Raw genomic sequence first — 18,354 nt, 5'->3', positions numbered from 1 at the left:
AAATTCTCTGTTTTGGTCTGCTATGTGCATATAAGCTTCCCCAATTTTTGACAATGGTCTCTGTTGTTTTCACAGGAGACCCGTTTGGCCTCCATGTACATTTACATTCTCCTTGTGTGCAGTGAAGATTTTGGAAATTTGATGGTTGTGTTAAACTCCCAAACTCGATGAATTTCTAAAACCAAGAAGTAGATTTTGTTTTTTGTTTTGTTTAGTTTAAAATGTTAAGTGCACCCATCCCATAATAGAATAAAGAGTAGTGTTAAAAAAAATGGACTGCCCAGCGCCTAGGCGGTCCAGAAGGCTTAGGCGTATCGCCCAGGTTTAAGCGGCCGGTGGCTGCCCAGGGCCTGTGCCCTACTCAGAGGCAAAAATGTTTTTATTTTTTTTGAAGATAAAAAAGGTTAAAAGGAGGAGTTTTAGGTTCACTTAAAATCTAAACCCACAGTTTTTAGAGAGAGAAACTTTTAGAAATTTTATTTTTTAGATTTTTTGTTTTCTTTTGAGATATCTTCTTTAAGAGCTAGTCGAAGTGAAGACCCGAGTTGGAAATATGGATACAATTTAATTTCAAATGACAAAAATTTGTGAAAAAAATACAAACTGAGGGATAAAACCGATTGAAGAAACATCTTGTAGATATCAAGGGGGATGTTGTCTTTTGTAAAAATGTTCTTGAAGCTATCAAAGATGAGATTAAACAATATATAAGTTACGTAAAACAAAAAAAAGAACAAAATCCTTGTTATAAATCTATTTTTGCTATTTCTTCTAAGAAGTGGTTCGGGTTGGAAGTATGTGTACAATCGAAAACTAAATGATAAAAATTGTATAAGTTGCAATTTTGTGAAAAAGATACCAATGGGGGAATTAGCCGATTTAAAAAACACTTTTTTGGTGCTAGAGGTAATGTTGCTTCTTGTACATAGGTTCTTGAAGCAGTTCGGGATGAAATTAGACATCTTTTGAATTTAAAAAAACCAGAAAATGATGAAAATAAGCATTGTTTTATGGAAGTATCTTCTTCAGGTTCTAGTCGGAGTGGTGATTTGGGTTGGAAGTATGGTTATCACCAGAATCCAAGTGATAAAAATGGTATTAAATGTAATTATTGTGGAAATGATACTGATGGGAGAATTTACCGGTTTAAAAAACACTTTGTCAGTATTAAAAGGGATGTTGCTTCTTTAAAAAATATTCATGAGGCTACCGGAGAGGAAATTATACAATATTTGAGTTCAGAGAATCACAAAGAAAAAGGTAGAGTACAAGACTCCTAGGGCTTCATTGGACAGACTGCACATACTAGTAAGAGGAAGGTAGATAAGAAACAGAAGAAGACGCGCATTATATTGAAGAGGGAGATGACTCTGATGATGATGGCGTCGACTCTGATGGATATGATGATATGCTTGTCCTATTGATATTCCTTCTGATGATGATGGCGACTGAAGATTCTTACCTCTTGGTGTTGAGTGTTGACTGTTATGTTGAGTCATGAGTGTTTACTTTTGTTAGACTGTATATTTTCTAAATTTTTGTATATTTCTGTTGTGTTGAATGTTGATTTTTATATCCTACACTTGTATAGTTTTATAGTTTACTTATGGATTATCAAAATTTTCTTCTCGACGTCCAATTTTTTTTTTTTTTTCAACTTGGAATATAGTATATTGGTATGTTTTTTTCAATTGGGTAGCCCCCCAAGTTCTAGGTGCCTGCCTAGGCACTGGGCGGCCTGGACTCCGAGGCTGCTTAGGACCCGCCTAGCCCTTTTTGTTACACTGAAAAAAAAACATGAATCATCTGAAAAAAGAAAAGGAAAAAGGCCACTCTTTTAGAAGGGGAGAAAAACAGAAAAAAGTTGTCAAAATACCAATGAGAGATGAGCCATTTAACAATTTAATCATATATTTTGATTTAATTTTAAAATACCTAAAATGACATGTGATAAAAAGGGTAAAATTTTAAATAATTCATCTCTTATAGGTATTTTGATAAATGGAAAGTTTCTATATTTCCCCTACAACATAGATACCTCCACCCCCCATCTAGCTGTCCAATTCAGATCAAGTGACCTGCTGACTATTTGATCTAGAATAGGCGTCTCAAAGTATTTTAATTTTAAATTTTTATTATAAATTTTATGAAAATAAAATTTGGTACGTGCCATCTTCTCAATGGGGCACACCTAAAAGAATATTAATTTTTTTTGATAAAATATAATAACCAAATACCCCTTACTTTTAGGGGTATTTTGGTCATTTTATTTTAATGGGAATACTTTTTAAGATTTTTTAAAAGCACGAGTTTAAGAGAGAAGTGGATGCTCAAAATTTAGTGTCAAAATAATTTATGAAAAAAGTAATAAAAATAAAATAGTGTAGAGACATGACATTGTGATTGGGGTCATCTTAGCCCTCCATTCAGAATGGATGGTTGGATAGGAGGAAGTACATAATTTTTATGCAGTGGGAAACATAAAAAGTTTGCCCTTTTGATAAATTTTCCCAAAAAAATGACCACTTCTTTAAATCAAAATTTATGGATATTGACTATTTAACATTTATCCTCATGTCTTTTGATTAGTAAAAGTTGGTGAGACACTAAACAATCAAATTAAGACGCGCCTTAAAAATTCACAAGAATTTTTTTTGATACTAGACCCATAGTTTGATCATCTCAACCTCGATATTTATGGACATAAGAAAAAATAGATTTCAAGTTTTGGAAATAGTGCATCTTGTAACGCGTAATTGTTATTCATTGATCTACTTGATTTACGTTATTTTTTAATATTAAAATTTTATTATTAGAGATGAAAATAAATTTTCAAGATATCACAATGATTTTTTATACTAAAACAATATATTTTGACACTATTGAAGGTGCACCTTACTTTGATTGTTTAGGGGCCTCAGCTTTATACAAACCACAACCCTTTTGATTTAATTTGAAGGTTGCAGTTTATATAAGGCCTAGGCATTATCAAATCAAAATAAAACCTTACCTCGAATCCTCATCTTGATAGCACTTTAGGCATCAAAAATCTCCATGATGGCTTTAAAATCAATTTCCAACACTGACTATGAAATTTGAAACTAAAAAGTATACCAATCTTACGGATCCATGAATACTTATATTTAAGGTGAAATAGATGGCCTAGATAATATGTTGCAATTACATTATTTTAGAGTTTGAAATCCTACTTTTTTTCACAACTATAATGGTAAGGCTGAGATGATTGATTTGAAAGTTTTCCGACACCATAATCGCAATTTTTGTTTTCGTTTTGAAGTGAGGCTTTACTTATTTTGATAAGATTGTAGTACTATCAAATCATTTTCCAATTTTAAAATACCTATTAAAAGACATACGATCATGGTGTAGAATAGTTGTAGAAGGGTAAAATGTTGAATATTAAATCTATTATTAGAAAATATAGAATGATACCATTTACTTTTGATACAAAGTTGTTACAATAATCTTGGTCATTAGATATCCAATTGGATAGCTGCAATTATTTCATTAACCAAGCTCAAACTTCAAAAGAAATTTTTTCAAACTTTGTGGCACATCTAAGCTATCAAATTTCAGATCAACTGATAACTACCTTGTATCACTCATTATATACGGTAACTACCTTGTATCACTCATTGTATACAATCCCATATGTTATTGGTAGTTGAATAAATTTGCCCTTTAAAAGATCGAAAGAAACGGTAATTCAAATAGCCAAGGAAATGTAAATGTGTAACACATCCAAGATTCAAACTACAAGAGTATATAAATCCGTTGTCCTACTCGTATCAAAACCATTCATTGGATTTCAAGCTGATATGTCATGGTTGATATTTTTCATAGAAATGCACGTGTTTAACTAAAAGAAAAAGTTCACATAAACTTTTACCTTATTCGAGGCCCACATCATACACTTCTTAGAAGCGGTTTTCTCAAGTCTTAAAAAATAGTGATCTCCATCATTTTTTATGCTTTAAATTTATCATAACAAGTGGGAACCAATTCATCGGATTTCAAGCTGATATACATTTTTCATAGAAATGTACATGGGCTGATTTCAAGCTGATATATCATGGTTGATATTTTTCAAAGAAACGTACATGAGACCCGCATCATTTACTAGAAAAGGTTATTATGACATTGACATTGGAAAAGACTCTATTGGTATATATATATATATATATATATATATATATATATATATATATATAAAAGATATCTGGTATGAAAAATAGTGATATGCATATTTTTTATGCTTTAATCAGTGTTTCAAAAAATGCTAGGCGGTGACTACGTGGCCGGAGATTCAAGCTGCCCAGCACCCAGACGGGCACCCAAAACCTAGGTGGCCCAAAGAAAAATGTTTATGTAGTCTAACAATATAACACATAAGAGTTAGGGACTTAAGACACATCAAATGTATAGTACATAATAACTGTATGACACATAAGAGTTAATGACTTAATGAACATCAAATATATAATACACAAGTTCACATAACACACACTTCTCCCTACTCCATAAGTCTATATCCAATTAGCCTCGTCCATATTCCATAAATCTACATCCAATTATCCATAGTTGTCCATAGTTTGGTAGTCCACACTCCACACATTGTTAAAATCTTTTAAAAAAAACCTTCCAATAGATTTATAAAACACACATTGTTAAAATCTTTTAAAAAAAACCTTCTAATAAATTTATAAAACATCTAAAACTAAATCTATTATCAATGGGTGATGCTTAGATCAATTTTTCGTAACTTTGAAAAACTCTTCGATCCTATGAAAATCACTAAAACTAGTTTTTATAGGTTCTTTTCCTCTAAAATAAGCTCTAATAGGTTTTTCCCCTTTTTTTACTAAAAACCCAAAAAGTACTTTCAAATGAACCTAAAACCAAAAAATACCCTCAAATATCATTTTAAATGAAAATAAACCCACAATTTTGGCCATTTTATATTAAAAAAATCATTAATCATTTCCACCCTGCCTCTGGACATGGGAACCCGCTTAGGCGGGTTTCTTAAGCACCCGCCTGGCAAACGGGCCGCCCTAAGTGGGCCCAAATGGGAGCAATTTTCAAGCCATCTTAAGAGTTTCTAACACCAAATCAGCATCTTTCAGTAGCAGCGCACCTTTTATTTTGATTGTTCTTTTGGATCGCTTAAGCACTTGACGGTCCGCTTCGCTTTTTAAAAGAATAGCGTTCATATTGTTATTACCAAGTGGGAACAAAGCCATCTTAAAGAGTTCTTACACCAAATCATCATCTTCCCGTAGTGCACCTCTCTTAGATGGTTTACGATGGGCAACTGGGCAAACCGCATCGTCGACAAGATGGTTTTTAGTATGGGACATCACAATTAGATACATATCCTATTGGGTAGGGCGACGTATTTGGGAATTATGATGATCTTTTTAATCGTGGTCACAAGAAGGAATCCCCAAGTACTCCACGGATTTAACTTTTCCATCAACTATATCGGGAAAGGGGCAATTCACTTGATGATACCACCGATTTTATAGCTTGCATATATTGCAAAGTTCAATCCTTTTTCACAATAATTGCATACATCAAAACACCGCGTCGTCGAGGTAGGTTGATTTTCATCGCCTTTTAATATGTAAAAAACAAAAAAACTGATGTTCAAAGTGGCAAAAAGTCAGCGTACACCTCTACTCAAAGCATGTAATAACATTTTCATGCAGAGGAAAGAGAGAGAGAGCGCACCAATGTCAACACAAGCTAAAGTGAAGTCATCCTTTGTTTCTTCCTTTCCTCTTCCCTCCTTGTTTTGCTCCCCTCTTCTTAGGTTTCTTACTTGGTTTGAATGGTTTCTTACCACTCTTGAATGGTTTCTTTTTCACAGGGATATGGTGTTTCTTATCTGCTTTGGTGTCTATCAATGTAGCAGGTTGTGGTGCCTTGATCACATTGTCTTCAGGAATTATTTCACTTGTTCTCACAGTAATAATCATATCTTCATTGTCATATGTAGTTGTTTCTAGAATCAAAGTGCAATTCAAAACAAGTCAGAGCCAGATAAGATGAAACAACTAAAAACCAAGTCAGAATTATTCAAATGATGAAAAACAGATCAACCAATTTTCATAATAAACATTACTTGGCAATATTTACATCAACAACAGAATATGTTATGCTCTCTCTCATATGTTATAGCGTTTCGGCTGCCCACCAATCAATTTCCAGTTTGCTTATTTTGTCAACATAATAAATGAAATGGTTTTAAGAATGAAATTGCAAGTGCCAAGAGAACATGATGCAGAGAACTTAAATAAACAGTGAAAATCAGCAAAACAACAGCCAGACGTGCAATTTTGGAAAAATCTAAAAGCTTTCCTCCCACCTAAGGCTCAAGCCTTGGACTTCCTTCTTTCAAGACACAGTCTTTATTTCTTTTCTGAAAAGAGGGATATGTGCTCTTTCTCCAGCCCATCCACACCCCCTCTTTATATTAAATATTTATTGTTTTAGACAATATTTGTCCACAATTAACTTTTGATCAAAAGGTCTAACGTTTTGGACAATATTTGTCCATACAATTAACTTTTGATCCAAAAGTCCTAACTTAAGTATAACTCGAACTTAAACTCCCTTAATTTTAATTAAAATGTCCAAAAAGTCTTTAACGTGTCTAGTAATGAAATAAATAAATAGAAAATCTGAAATAGCCACAAAACACCTAAACAAATTATTTGTTGCTCTTCTTGTTCATCTGGAAGCCCTCCTAGGGTTTTGAAGCTCCAAATATTAATGGGAAATGGGAGGAATCCATCCCTCCCAAAGAAGATACTCATGGCTATTCGTGCTCAGCTCATCATCAGAACATCAGAAAAATTTGCTTGGATATCCAATTTACTTGGAACCCACCAAGTAATATCCAGTTTACTTATTTCATCAAAGTAACAAATGAAACATTATGGGTTTTTTTTCCATTTCTGATAGCCCAATAGATATTATGCTCTCGAGGGAGTATACTGTCTATTTACTCCCTCAGGTAAAACCTCATCTAAGATTAACTTTAAGAACCCAAAATTTGAGGAAATAACCTCTTCCTCATAGATTAATCTCAATATAAAGGGTGCGGTTTACACAAGGTTGAGGCCCCCTAAACAATCAAAGTAAGGCGCACTTCCAAATAGTATTGAAAGATATTTTTAAGTTGCAAAAATCTTTGTGATAGCCTAAAAATGTATTTTCATCTCTAACTATAACATTTAAAGCTTCAACAATACTGTAGATCGAGTAGATTAGTAATCACTTCAAAAAATTGAAAATTGATGACCAAGACAAAGCATTGCAAGATGCACACTATTTCCCAAACTTGAAATCCATTTTTTTCCACATCTATTTATCTCGAGGTCGAGACGATCGATTTGAGGGTTTTTTGACATTGAATTAACATCTTCCGGTGACTTTTTGAGGTGCACCTTAATTTGATTGCGTAGGGCCTCAACCTTATATAAACTTTTTCCCAATAAAAAAGCTCTCCTAATTGCATTATCTATGCACTGAAAAAAATTGGTATCTCAAGATTGAATAGAAACTGCCTAATTTTTAGAGGGTGAGACCCAAGTGTTGGAAAACTCAAAATTCATTTTTTTTTTCAATTTGATAATACTTATCTAGTAATTCTAAGGTGCTTAGTTCTTCTCACACTATGATCCCATGGGAGTATAATATACACACTCTTCTCATACAAAATAGATAAAGAGTGATCGGCTTTGTATAAGATGTAGGGATCAATTTAATGGTATCATAAGCAACATCCAATGATGGATTTTTACCTTTTAATTGATGTGGAGCCAAAATAGACCACACTCGAAGCTAGAACTACAGCTTGCATCAGGCTGTTAGTCTCAGAAGGTGTCCACTTCTGTAAAAATCCGAGAGCTTTAACGGGTTTTCCGGACTTTCAATAGAAAAAAAGGTAATTATTCGAATTTATCAACTATTAAAATCGTGCACTTACGAGTTCTACCACATAGTAAGCTCCCTCATCTCATTAACTCAATTTTCAATTTCCTTGTTCCTGACTTCAATACTATTTTAATTTTTAAATTTTTGTTATTTTTTAATTTTAAATTTTTTTTAACGAACAATCAAATGCTGATTCTTTCAGTTACAAGTTCTGACTCTTGTGAAATGTTGGGCAAAATCATGACAAAGAAATTGAAATTGGTCAAGTAAGCAATTAGTTGCTGGAGCAGTAGAATCACACAATGCATACTACAGAACTGAAAAGCCCAAAACTTCAAATAGACAGGCAAACCATAACAAAGAAGGATTCAAAGTAAATTCGAGATTTGTGAGATGAACAAAGAGTTCGCATTCATAGCCAAGTTTCAAATCAAACTATAGAACTGAAAAGCCCAAACCTCAAATAGACAGGAAAACCATTACAAAGAAGGACCCATAGTAAATTCCAGCATTTCAAGTCAAACAACTTGTTTGAATTCGAGCCAAGTTTTAAATCAATCATCAAATTTGAAATGGCAATCACACGTATGAGGAATCTAAACTACTACTCATTCGAAGGATAATCTGCTTCAGTGTATAGAAAAAGAAAATCAATTCAGCTTCTAAGGAATCATCTGTACTGGCAGCAATAATTTCAAATTTAAGAGGAACGAGGCAATTAAATTAATCATAAGAGTAATAACGTTAAACCACTCACCAGATATTGGAGCATGGTCACCGTCCTCTTCAGAGTCACTACGACAAGCACCTGAGCTGGAAACCGGATTTTCCACAGCTCCAGGTCCACCATTTAAAGCTGATTCTCTTTCTAATTTCCTCTAGAGAAATAACTATTAATTAGAATCAAACTAGGTACAGTAAGGAATCTCCAAAAGAAAGGTTATCATGAGATAGAGTAAAGCAAATTAATCAATTCTATTCTCTCTTAAAGAACCGAATTCATCAGACATTTATTTGGTTAGCGATGGAACTACAGATTCCCATTTCAAAATTTAAAGCCATATGGTGCACAAATTCAAAACCTTAAGCCTCCCTATTAAGAAGCAGATTTGTATGAAGAGATTCAGTGCAAATCCAAACCTTTTGCCGCTGTTCGATTCGCCGGAGTCTTTCTTTCTCTTGATTCTGTTGTTCCGCAATTTTTCGCCTTTTTTTCTTTCTCTTGTGGAAACCAGTCACATAATCCCTGTTTAAATACATCGATTTTCTCATAAGAAAGATAAAAAATTGTTCTTTTGATTAATACAACGGGAAGAAATACCTAGCCAATGCCAATTATGAATTTATCGCTCAGAACCACAAGTATGGAAAACTTTAACAAAAATCTCAAAAACCCTTAAACCCCAAAAAATACTTTTTTTTTGGATAAAGTAAAAACCAAACGGAAAAAGGAAAAATCCATTTGCCCTATTCCAGCTCATGTTATCTTACTTGAAATATTCCATATAAATATAACCATAAATATCTATCTCATTTGAAAGAGTCTTCCACAGTAATCAAACCCTAAGATTTTCTGATGATTTGCCTTGAAAGCCAACCCAATCCACCCACAAACATCAAACTTAGGAAACCAATAGAGGAGAAAAAACACCTAAAAATTACAGATAAAAACTATCAACAATAATTATAAACAAAAGCAATCGACTATTAAAAAAAAAAAAACTGGGGTACCTTAAATCTTTGTCGTTGAAGGCTATGGTAAGAGCCTTGTTTTTTAGGGCTCGTTTCTTGACGTGCCGGATTCCAAGTGAGTATTTCTCAGGGATCGCATCGTCTTCTTCTTCCATTGAAATCACAAAACTAGAACTGGTTTTGCTCTCAAATAATAATAAAACATGGAATTTTCACCAGGGAATCCATGAATCTTATATTTTTTGCGACTGCTGTTAATACTTAAATTAAGACCATAATAACGAAAATACGGCAATCATTCATTGTAATGACTAAGTGGTCCTCAGTTAAACGGTGGCTCTAAGAAGGTACATTCTATGAGTCCATGTATAAATGTGTGAGCCTCTTAAAAATCTATTTTTGAGGTGGATTTTTTGACCTAATTTTGAATGGACATGTAATCTCTAATATGGTGGAATGAATATGAAACATAAACAAATTTTAAAAATTAAAAATAATAATTCTATCACAAAAATATTTGGACAAATAGTTTCAAGTGTTTTTAGAAGGACCTCCTATTTGCATCCATCCAGCATGAAACAATTTTCCTTTAAAAAGTTCATATGAAATTGTAATCTTAATAGTAGAAGTAAGGTTGGAGTAGGGGTAGTAACATGTTGGGTTTGGATTATGAGGCCTGGACCCACCTGAACCCGAAGTTATCAGATCCAGACTTGGACCCAGTTGGACTCGGACCTAGACCCGATCAAATAAAAAAAAAAAAAGTACATTTATATATGGGAAAAGTTTATATAGAGCCTAAACAATCAAATTTGAGCCTACCCCAAAAATTTCATTAGAAGAGGTTGTTTTGATGCCCAAATATCTTTAAATTGATCATCTCAACATCAAGATGCATGGACAAGAGAAAAAAAATAGATTGCAAGTTTTGGAAATGCATTTTGTTACGCATTTTTGGACCGTAAATTTTCAAGATTTTTAAATTTTCATACAAATGTTGATCTACACTATTTTTGAAGCTTTAAACTTCATAAATAAATATGAAAATATATTTTACGGCTGTCACAAAGATTTCCAATATTGAAACCACATTTCTCGATACTATTTGAAGGTAGGTTCTAATTTGATTGTTTAGAGCCTAGGATCTATACAAACCACACCCTTTAAATATACTAATATATTATGTTAGGGGAGTGATTTCATGCAATAATTGTAGAGTTATATAATGAAACAATCTTCAACAACCATGTTAGAGCCATTCGTTAGACCTCAAAATTTGAATATACACTATTTTCATTTTAATGAATAATCTCAAAAAGGCAAAATTTGAAAACACACCCTATAAAGTATTTTTTTATAATAGAAAAAAGCTAAAGAAATAGATAGCTATAAACTATGGTATACATGAAATGATAATAATAGAAATGATATACGCATATAAGTAGAGTTAGATGATAGAATTAAGAGACAATTTTGGGAGGACATAGATGGAATAGTCCAAGACATACCAAATGGAGAGATGACCTTTTTAGGTGGGGTCCTAAATGATCATATAGGGAGGATGGTAGAGGATATAAAGGGGTATATGGGGGATATGAGTTTGGGGAAAGAAATGAGATGGGTGAGATAATTCTAGATTTTGCTATGGCTTACAACCTAGCAATAGCAAGCATTTACTTTAAAAAGCGAGATGAACATTTAATAATTTATAAAAGTGGAATACATAAAAACCAGATAGACATCTTCTTAGTTAAAAAAGTAGATCGATCATCATGTAAAGACTGCAAGGTTATCCCGAGAGATAGTTTGACTACCTAACATAGGCTCGTTGTCATAGGCATCTGCATAAAGACATGGAGGATAAAGGGTGAAAGTAATGGGTATCCGAGAACTAGTTGGTAGAATTAAAAAAAAAAGAGAAAATAGACTTATTTCGGGATAAATTAGTTGAAGAAAGAAAATGAAACTCTAAACATGATGTCAATGTAAATGGAATGAGATGGTTGAATGTATCAAAAAAGTGACAAAAGATGTTTTAAGAGAATCTAAAGAGAAAAGAAACTTCGATAAAGAAACTTGGTGGTGGAATGATGAGAGATATGTACGATGGTGCAGTAACTAGTGTATGAACAACTAATGAGGAGACGAGTGAGTTTTCAGTAACAATAAGTCAACATTAAGGGTCAGCATTGAGCCCGTACATCTTTGTCTTAGTCATGAGCGACTTAACTAGGCACCTACAGGATGAGGTACCATAGTGCATGTTGTTCGCAGATGACATAGTTTTGATTGATGAGACCCGAACCCGAAACGGCATCAACATAAAGCTAGAACTTTGGAGGGATGCTCTAGAATCCAAAGGTTTTAAAATTAGTTGGACTAAGACATAGTATATGGAATACAAATTTAGCAATAATAGCAATAGAGATAATGAAGTAGTTAAGATTGACAGTCAGAATATACAAAAAAGGCCGCACTTTTGATATCTTGGGTTGATAATCCAGAAAAATGGAGAGATCGAGGAAGCTGTCATACACAGAATTAGAGCTGGGTGGGTGAAGCGAAGATGTGCAATTGGAATTTTATGTGATCGCTGCATATCAATGAGGTTGAAGGGCAAATTCTATTGGACAACGGTGAAATCAGTTTTGCTTTATAGGGCGGAATGTTGAGCGGACCAAAAATAATATATCCATATAATGAGTGTAACGGAGATGAGGATGTTGAGAAGGGTGAGTGGTAAGACAAGAAGAGATAGAATTCGCAATGAATTTATTCTAGAGAATTTAGGCATGGTATCAATAGGCGATAAAATGAGAGAGAGTAGATTTAGATGGGCTGGCCAGGTGGCGCCGACCAAGTACAACACCTGTTAGGACGTGTGAATTAGTTCCAGTGGAAGAACTGAAAAAGGCAAGGAGAAGGTCCAAAAGGATGTGGTTGGAAGTTGTCCAAAAAGATATGTGGACTTATCGCCTCATTGAGAATATGCCTTTAATAAAGTAAAATGGAGCACCATGATTCATGTAGCCAACTCCAATTAATTAGAAAAATCCTAAATTGATAATGATGATTCTATAAAGTATTTTCTTAGCCAATTAATATAGGCGAACTATTTTAGTAAGATGCTTAGATCTAGGTTTTAGAAAGATTTTTGTTTTCGTTTTTAAATTTTTTAGATTACTTTATTATGATTCGATGAACAATGTTAAAAACGAAAACAATGATTTTGAGTTCGTAAAGACCTAGATATTAAAATTCACCAAATAGATGGTCTAGATTCATTGTTGGAGGGGTACTTTTTTTGACCATATATAGGGTGTGGGCTGCATTTTTTTTTGTTAGGATTGATTATTGGAATGAAGAGAGGGTGTGTGCAATTTTTGGGACTACACAAATACCACAAATATGGTTTTCTAAAAGTGTGGTTTTATTATAGGATGCGGTTTGTATAGCCTTCAAATAGTGTCGAGAAATGTGGTTTTAATACTAGAAATCTTTGTGATATCCTTAAAATATATTTTCATCTTTATTTATAAATTTTAAAGTTTCAAAAATAGTGTAGATCGAGTAGATCTATGAAAATTTGAAAATCTCCAAAATTGATGGTCGAAAAATGCATTGCAAAATACACTATTACTAAAACTTGAAATCCATTTTTTTCTCATATCCATGCATCTTGATGTCGAGATGATCAATTTGAGGATGTTTGGGCATCAAAACGACCTCTTCTAATGAAATTTTTGAGGTGGGTTCTAATTTGATTATATAGAGCCTTGGCTCTATAAAAACTTTTTTTTCTATATGATATTAGTGACATGAAAGTATTCCCCTTAAATATAACCCTAGCGAATTTGTATTTTTTTTAAAAAAATTGTGTTTGTGTTTTATAAAATATTAACTCAAGAGTTTGTGAGAATAGAGCTGAAGACATCATGTAACACCGTCCATCCTGGCAACTTTGCTTTGGGGCCAATTCTTCAAAATTTATAAAAAAAAAATTTATCTTCTTTTGTTTTTCCGTGTTACCTTTTATTTTTATTTCGGTGTTGGATCACACTTGTGTCGGCCCGGACCCGATGGAATGCCTTGAATATAAGGTAAAAAGGCTCACTAAAGGCCAAAAGGAGAGAAAAAAAGAAAGGCAAAAAAGCTAACCTAAGTCACATGGTACTACTTTTAAAACCACTTAAGAAATTTAATTAGTCAAATTATTTGTCTTGTTTTTTGCTAAAGCTTTTATTTTGTTCTTTTTAAAGAAAAAGAGGGGAAAAAATCAAGAGCATACTTTAATCAGAGCACACTGCGCGTTTACTCCCTCATGCAAAAGTGCTATTTAGGAGGATTTTTCAATTTCAAATTTGGGATCCACCTAAGAATCATTGAGCTTTTTTTTTTGAAAAACTGGATATAATGTTTACGAACATTTAGATCTCACCGTTGAAAAAGTGGTCCATACCTCTTCAATTTTAGGGCATTATTTTTTCAAGCACATATGGAATCGCTTGATTAATACTCCTGGATATGGTTTTACCTTCTGTGGTTAATGTGTTGGCACGGTCCCTCCAGCCCGTCCGTCCATGTGGTCTAACATCTGAATATTATTTGGGTGAGTTCATATAAAAACTCGGCCTAGTGGTTTCTACCTGGACGAGTTAGTTGGGGTCCGGTCCTTGTTGAGGCCAAGTTGGAGGCCAATTTGAGAATCTTAAAAATAAATTAAAAAATATAAAAACTAAAAAATATATTTATAATATTTAATTTATATTTTCTATCATTTTGGCAGATATTAGAATGTATTTTGATTATGAATATTTATTTTTATATTTTCCGACATTTTTTAGAAAAATTTGAAAATATCTCGGATTACCAACTCATTTTTTAAAATCTATTTTATCACTACTTTTTTAACCACAATTTGTTGTGTTTTGTTAAATTTTACTTTTGGGTATATTTTCTCTTCGTTTTAAAATTTTTTTTTTTATATTTTTTATTTTTTAAATAATTTTCAGGTGCTACGATACTCGGCCCTACTCAAGCCGAGTTACTCGGGTGGGGGAATGGGGGCCGGATTCAACTTTTCCAACACTTGTTCATGTTTAAATTTCAAATCTCAAATGGATGAAAGTGGAAATCCAACGGTCATATTATGGGCAGGTCCCACGTAATATATGTATGTGCATTTAAAATCTCACCAAAAATTTGATCACTTTTTCAACATGCAGCATCTTTTTCTCCACAAAGGCACATGGCATCCTATGCTCAAACAACTGATTTATAAGCCACATTCAATCAAACCAGAGTCTCTTCACCTCGTTCCAAGTCACACTTGTCCCTGATCATCTCTGCTAAATTTAGCGGCAAGGCCAGATTCCTTATGTTGAGGGCACTGAGAAAGGGCAAGTTCTGGATTAAAACCAAGAAGAGGAGGAAGAGCATTTGTCCACACTGTTGCAGCTGCTCCTCTAGAATAGAGCCATCTGCTCCTCCTCTGCCACCTTCATGGATAGATTTCCAGCCACCCCAAATGCCAACTCCTCCTATTGTGAGCTCTACTTCTCAAACCCCAATTCAAGAAGCCTCTTCTGAGACGAGTCCCCTGTGCGCCCCTCCTCCTGTTACAAGCTCTTATCAACAGTACATGGACTCGAACCCAGTATATGGTGTCCCTCTTTCCGCTGCGAATTCAACGGATCAGACAGCTGGGTCTTTTGGCTGTGCTATTGGAATGGGCTCTTGCCTTCTTCGCGTTTTCTGTCCTTGCTTTCTGGTCAGGAGAATAGCCTAGAATTCAAGTGTGGCATTTAACTATTAATAGTTTCTAAGGTCGCATTATGTTGGGCTGATTGGCACTTAATGTTGATAATCCAAATTGCCCAAAAGTGATGCTTCAGTTGCAGATGCCATATGTTAGTGGATAATGTATTGTAGTCAAATGGACTATGGAACACTTTTAGCACAGAAAGGTCATCACCGTCTGATGAGCCAATGGACGGTGATATAGAGAGACCAACCAGAACAAGGAACCAAATGGTGGGTGGGTTTCACTCTCTCCATCACTATCCATTGGCTCATCAGCAGTGATAATGCCCATGAACTAGGCTCTTCCATAGCTATATTATAGCGTGTGTAATTCCCCAATTAATAGTTTCCAAAAAACCTGTTGCCTTCTCTTAGTTCAGATTATGTTTGGTTCTCCGTCAATGGCTGATGGCATTCTTCCCTTATCAGATGATCACTCGAGCAGTTTTTCTTTACCTGAAAAATGGTTCCCATGTGTATAATCGAAAGAATGCTTCACTTTTAAAAGCTTCGTCCTAATTCAAGTTTGTTGAAACACTTCGGAGTTTCTCGTCATGTAAGTTTTATCCCTATTTAGCAAATCGCCCTTTAATTGGCGATTTTTAAAAAAATCGCCTTTTTTATGGAAACAATTTTAAGCGACTACTTTTAAAAGATCGCGTAGTTTTCCTAAAAACTTTTACAACGCGCTTTTTTTCATAATAAGATTTAAATCAGGCCAAAAATGATCTCTTTTTTTACCTATAATTTTTTGAAAGATATTTGTTTTTTCCCCCTGTTTTGTGTATTGCAGCCATGCTACTTTCAAGCTTTTGAAAAAGAATTATTTTTTAAAAAAAACCCTAAAATTGAAGCCCATGATCTCTTCCTTCTTATCTCTATAAACTCTAAGGACTGTGAGCCCAACCTTATTTTATTCTCTTCCTTCTTCCTTCATCTCTCTCTAAACCGTAAACACGAGATTTGAAACCCAAATTTCTAGGACCCTCTTTTCGATTAAAGAAATTTATAAAATTTAAACATAGTTAAATCATTGTAATGAGAAAACAAAAATCATGTATTTTTTTTGTACCTTCTAAGTAGGTGTGATGTTTCAGTATTTAATGAATATATTTGTATAGTATATTTGTCACCATATCATAGTTAAAGTATTTACTGAATAAATTTATATAGTATATTTGTTTTTGATATGTGATAAGTAGGTGTAATGTTTCTTAAAGTATTGAATGGGGTAGATTTTATATGACACATTTTTTTTTGGTATATACTACTTTTATTGGATGATTGGATGAAGAGCCACGAGACATCTAAATTAATTAACTTAATTATATTAGTCTAGTAAAGTTTTTATGGGTGAATTAGTTATTGATGGCTTTAATATAATTTTTATTTTTTAGAATTTCAAAATTTATAATATTATAAATTTATTAATTATTGATGGCTTTGACGTAATTTTTATTTTTTAGAATTTCAAAACTTTTAATATTATAAATTTATCAGATTTGTTGACTTCGATTTTTTGAGCCTAATCCAATATATTAGCGATATCTTTATATGAAGTATTTTTGCTGATCTGTATTTTTTACCCAAGTTTTTCATCTGACTTTTTAAAATAAAAATGATTTGTTTTTTATTTTATGGTGAGCCAATTTATTGATAGTCCCCGACTTGCTAACTATAGTTTTATCAAAAATATTGTTGAGTCCAAAATGTATTCAGTATGTCACTACCACCGGCAATACTAAGCATTAAAAGCCAGTTTGGATGATAAGTAATTTTATCTCAAATATATATCTTATATGAAATGGGCAATCTTTCTATGCTTCCCTTACAACATAGAAGTTCTATCTTCCCCTTTATCCAACCGTCTAGTCTATTTTGAATGGAGGGCTAAGATTGCTCCAATCACAATGTCACGTCTCTACACTATTTTTTTTAAATTTATTTTTTCTATAATCTATTTTGATACTAAATTTTAGACATCCATTCCTTTATTAAACACGCACAAGCAAAAAATATATAAAAATTATATTTTCAATAAAATAAAATAACCAAAATACCCCTGAAAGTTTCAAGGGGTATTTTGGTCATTATATTTTATTGAAAATTATTTTTAATATTTTTTTATAGGTGCGTCCAAATGAGAAGATGACACGTACAAAATTTCATATTCACACAATTTGTGTAAACAAAATTAAAAATAAAATGCTTTAAAACGTCGGATCTAAGATCAAACAGTGAGTGGCTCTCTTGATCAAAATTGAACGGCTGGATAGTAAAAGGAGGATAAAACTTCTATATTATTTGGTACATATCTTATATATTATATATACTGTTATTTAAAATATTTTTCTTGGTTTCTAGCTATTTTTGGACAAGAACATGTGATGCTCAACAAATTACTTTGAACAAACAAACTTTCAAAAGACAACTTACACGTAAAACTGCCTTTAAGATGATCTCTTTATGATGAATAGAACCAAACAAACAGGATTAGCTTTATTGAAACAACAAATTATCAGTAATAATGAGTACACCCTTAAGTAATTGGTGCGGCGAGGGTATAAGCTTAAAAGCATAATGCCTTCTCATTTCATGGTTTGGATGATTTCGCATTCAAAACATCTACAAATCCATTTTCATGACCCCCGAGATCCAGATCAGATATAGAACCCTAAAATGCTCCATCTTGAATGTCACTTCAACATAGGATCTGGACCGTCTATTTCAATGGACCCTAGATTACTCAAATTTGCACTATCTTGAAGCTCCTAGTCCAATTTTCCAGGGTAGTAAAGACTTTGCAGGGCTTAGATTGGCATAAAAAAGATGGAACTTAAGGGGTCCGCATATGGAGCTTGCAATGGCGCAGACCATGTGCTAGCACTATCCTAA

General features: G+C 33.3%; 1 protein-coding gene across 1 annotated transcript; it reads right to left on the bottom strand.

Moving 5' to 3' along the window:
* Nucleotides 1-5,525: 5,525 nt before the first annotated feature.
* On the bottom strand, nt 5,526-9,862 carry LOC18435492 (ribosomal RNA-processing protein). The gene is made up of 4 exons (XM_006845536.4): nt 9,697-9,862; nt 9,106-9,211; nt 8,723-8,843; nt 5,526-6,028 (listed from the first exon to the last, which is right to left on the bottom strand). The coding sequence occupies exons 1-4, from the start codon at nt 9,810-9,812 to the stop codon at nt 5,781-5,783; spliced, it is 591 nt and encodes a 196-aa protein (XP_006845599.1). The 5' UTR covers nt 9,813-9,862; the 3' UTR covers nt 5,526-5,780.
* Between the last annotated feature and the right edge of the window lie 8,492 nt (nt 9,863-18,354).

Source organism: Amborella trichopoda, chromosome 12 (assembly GCF_054954075.1).
Source record: "Amborella trichopoda isolate Santa Cruz 75 chromosome 12, AtrichopodaSantaCruz75HAP2 v2.0, whole genome shotgun sequence".
NCBI classification, from domain to species: Eukaryota; Viridiplantae; Streptophyta; class Magnoliopsida; order Amborellales; family Amborellaceae; genus Amborella; species Amborella trichopoda.
This window is presented reverse-complemented; position numbering and strand designations above follow the sequence as displayed.

Bases quoted from the DNA above. Each gene is read 5' to 3' on its own strand.
- LOC18435492 (XM_006845536.4), bottom strand. From the start codon at position 9,812: ATGGAAGAAGAAGACGATGCGATCCCTGAGAAATACTCACTTGGAATC. The intron at 9,212-9,696 runs GTACCCCAGTTT...GTATTTAAACAG, and splicing joins TTCAACGACAAAGATTTAAG to GGATTATGTGACTGGTTTCC. The intron at 8,844-9,105 runs GTTTGGATTTGC...TTATTTCTCTAG, and splicing joins GAATCGAACAGCGGCAAAAG to AGGAAATTAGAAAGAGAATC.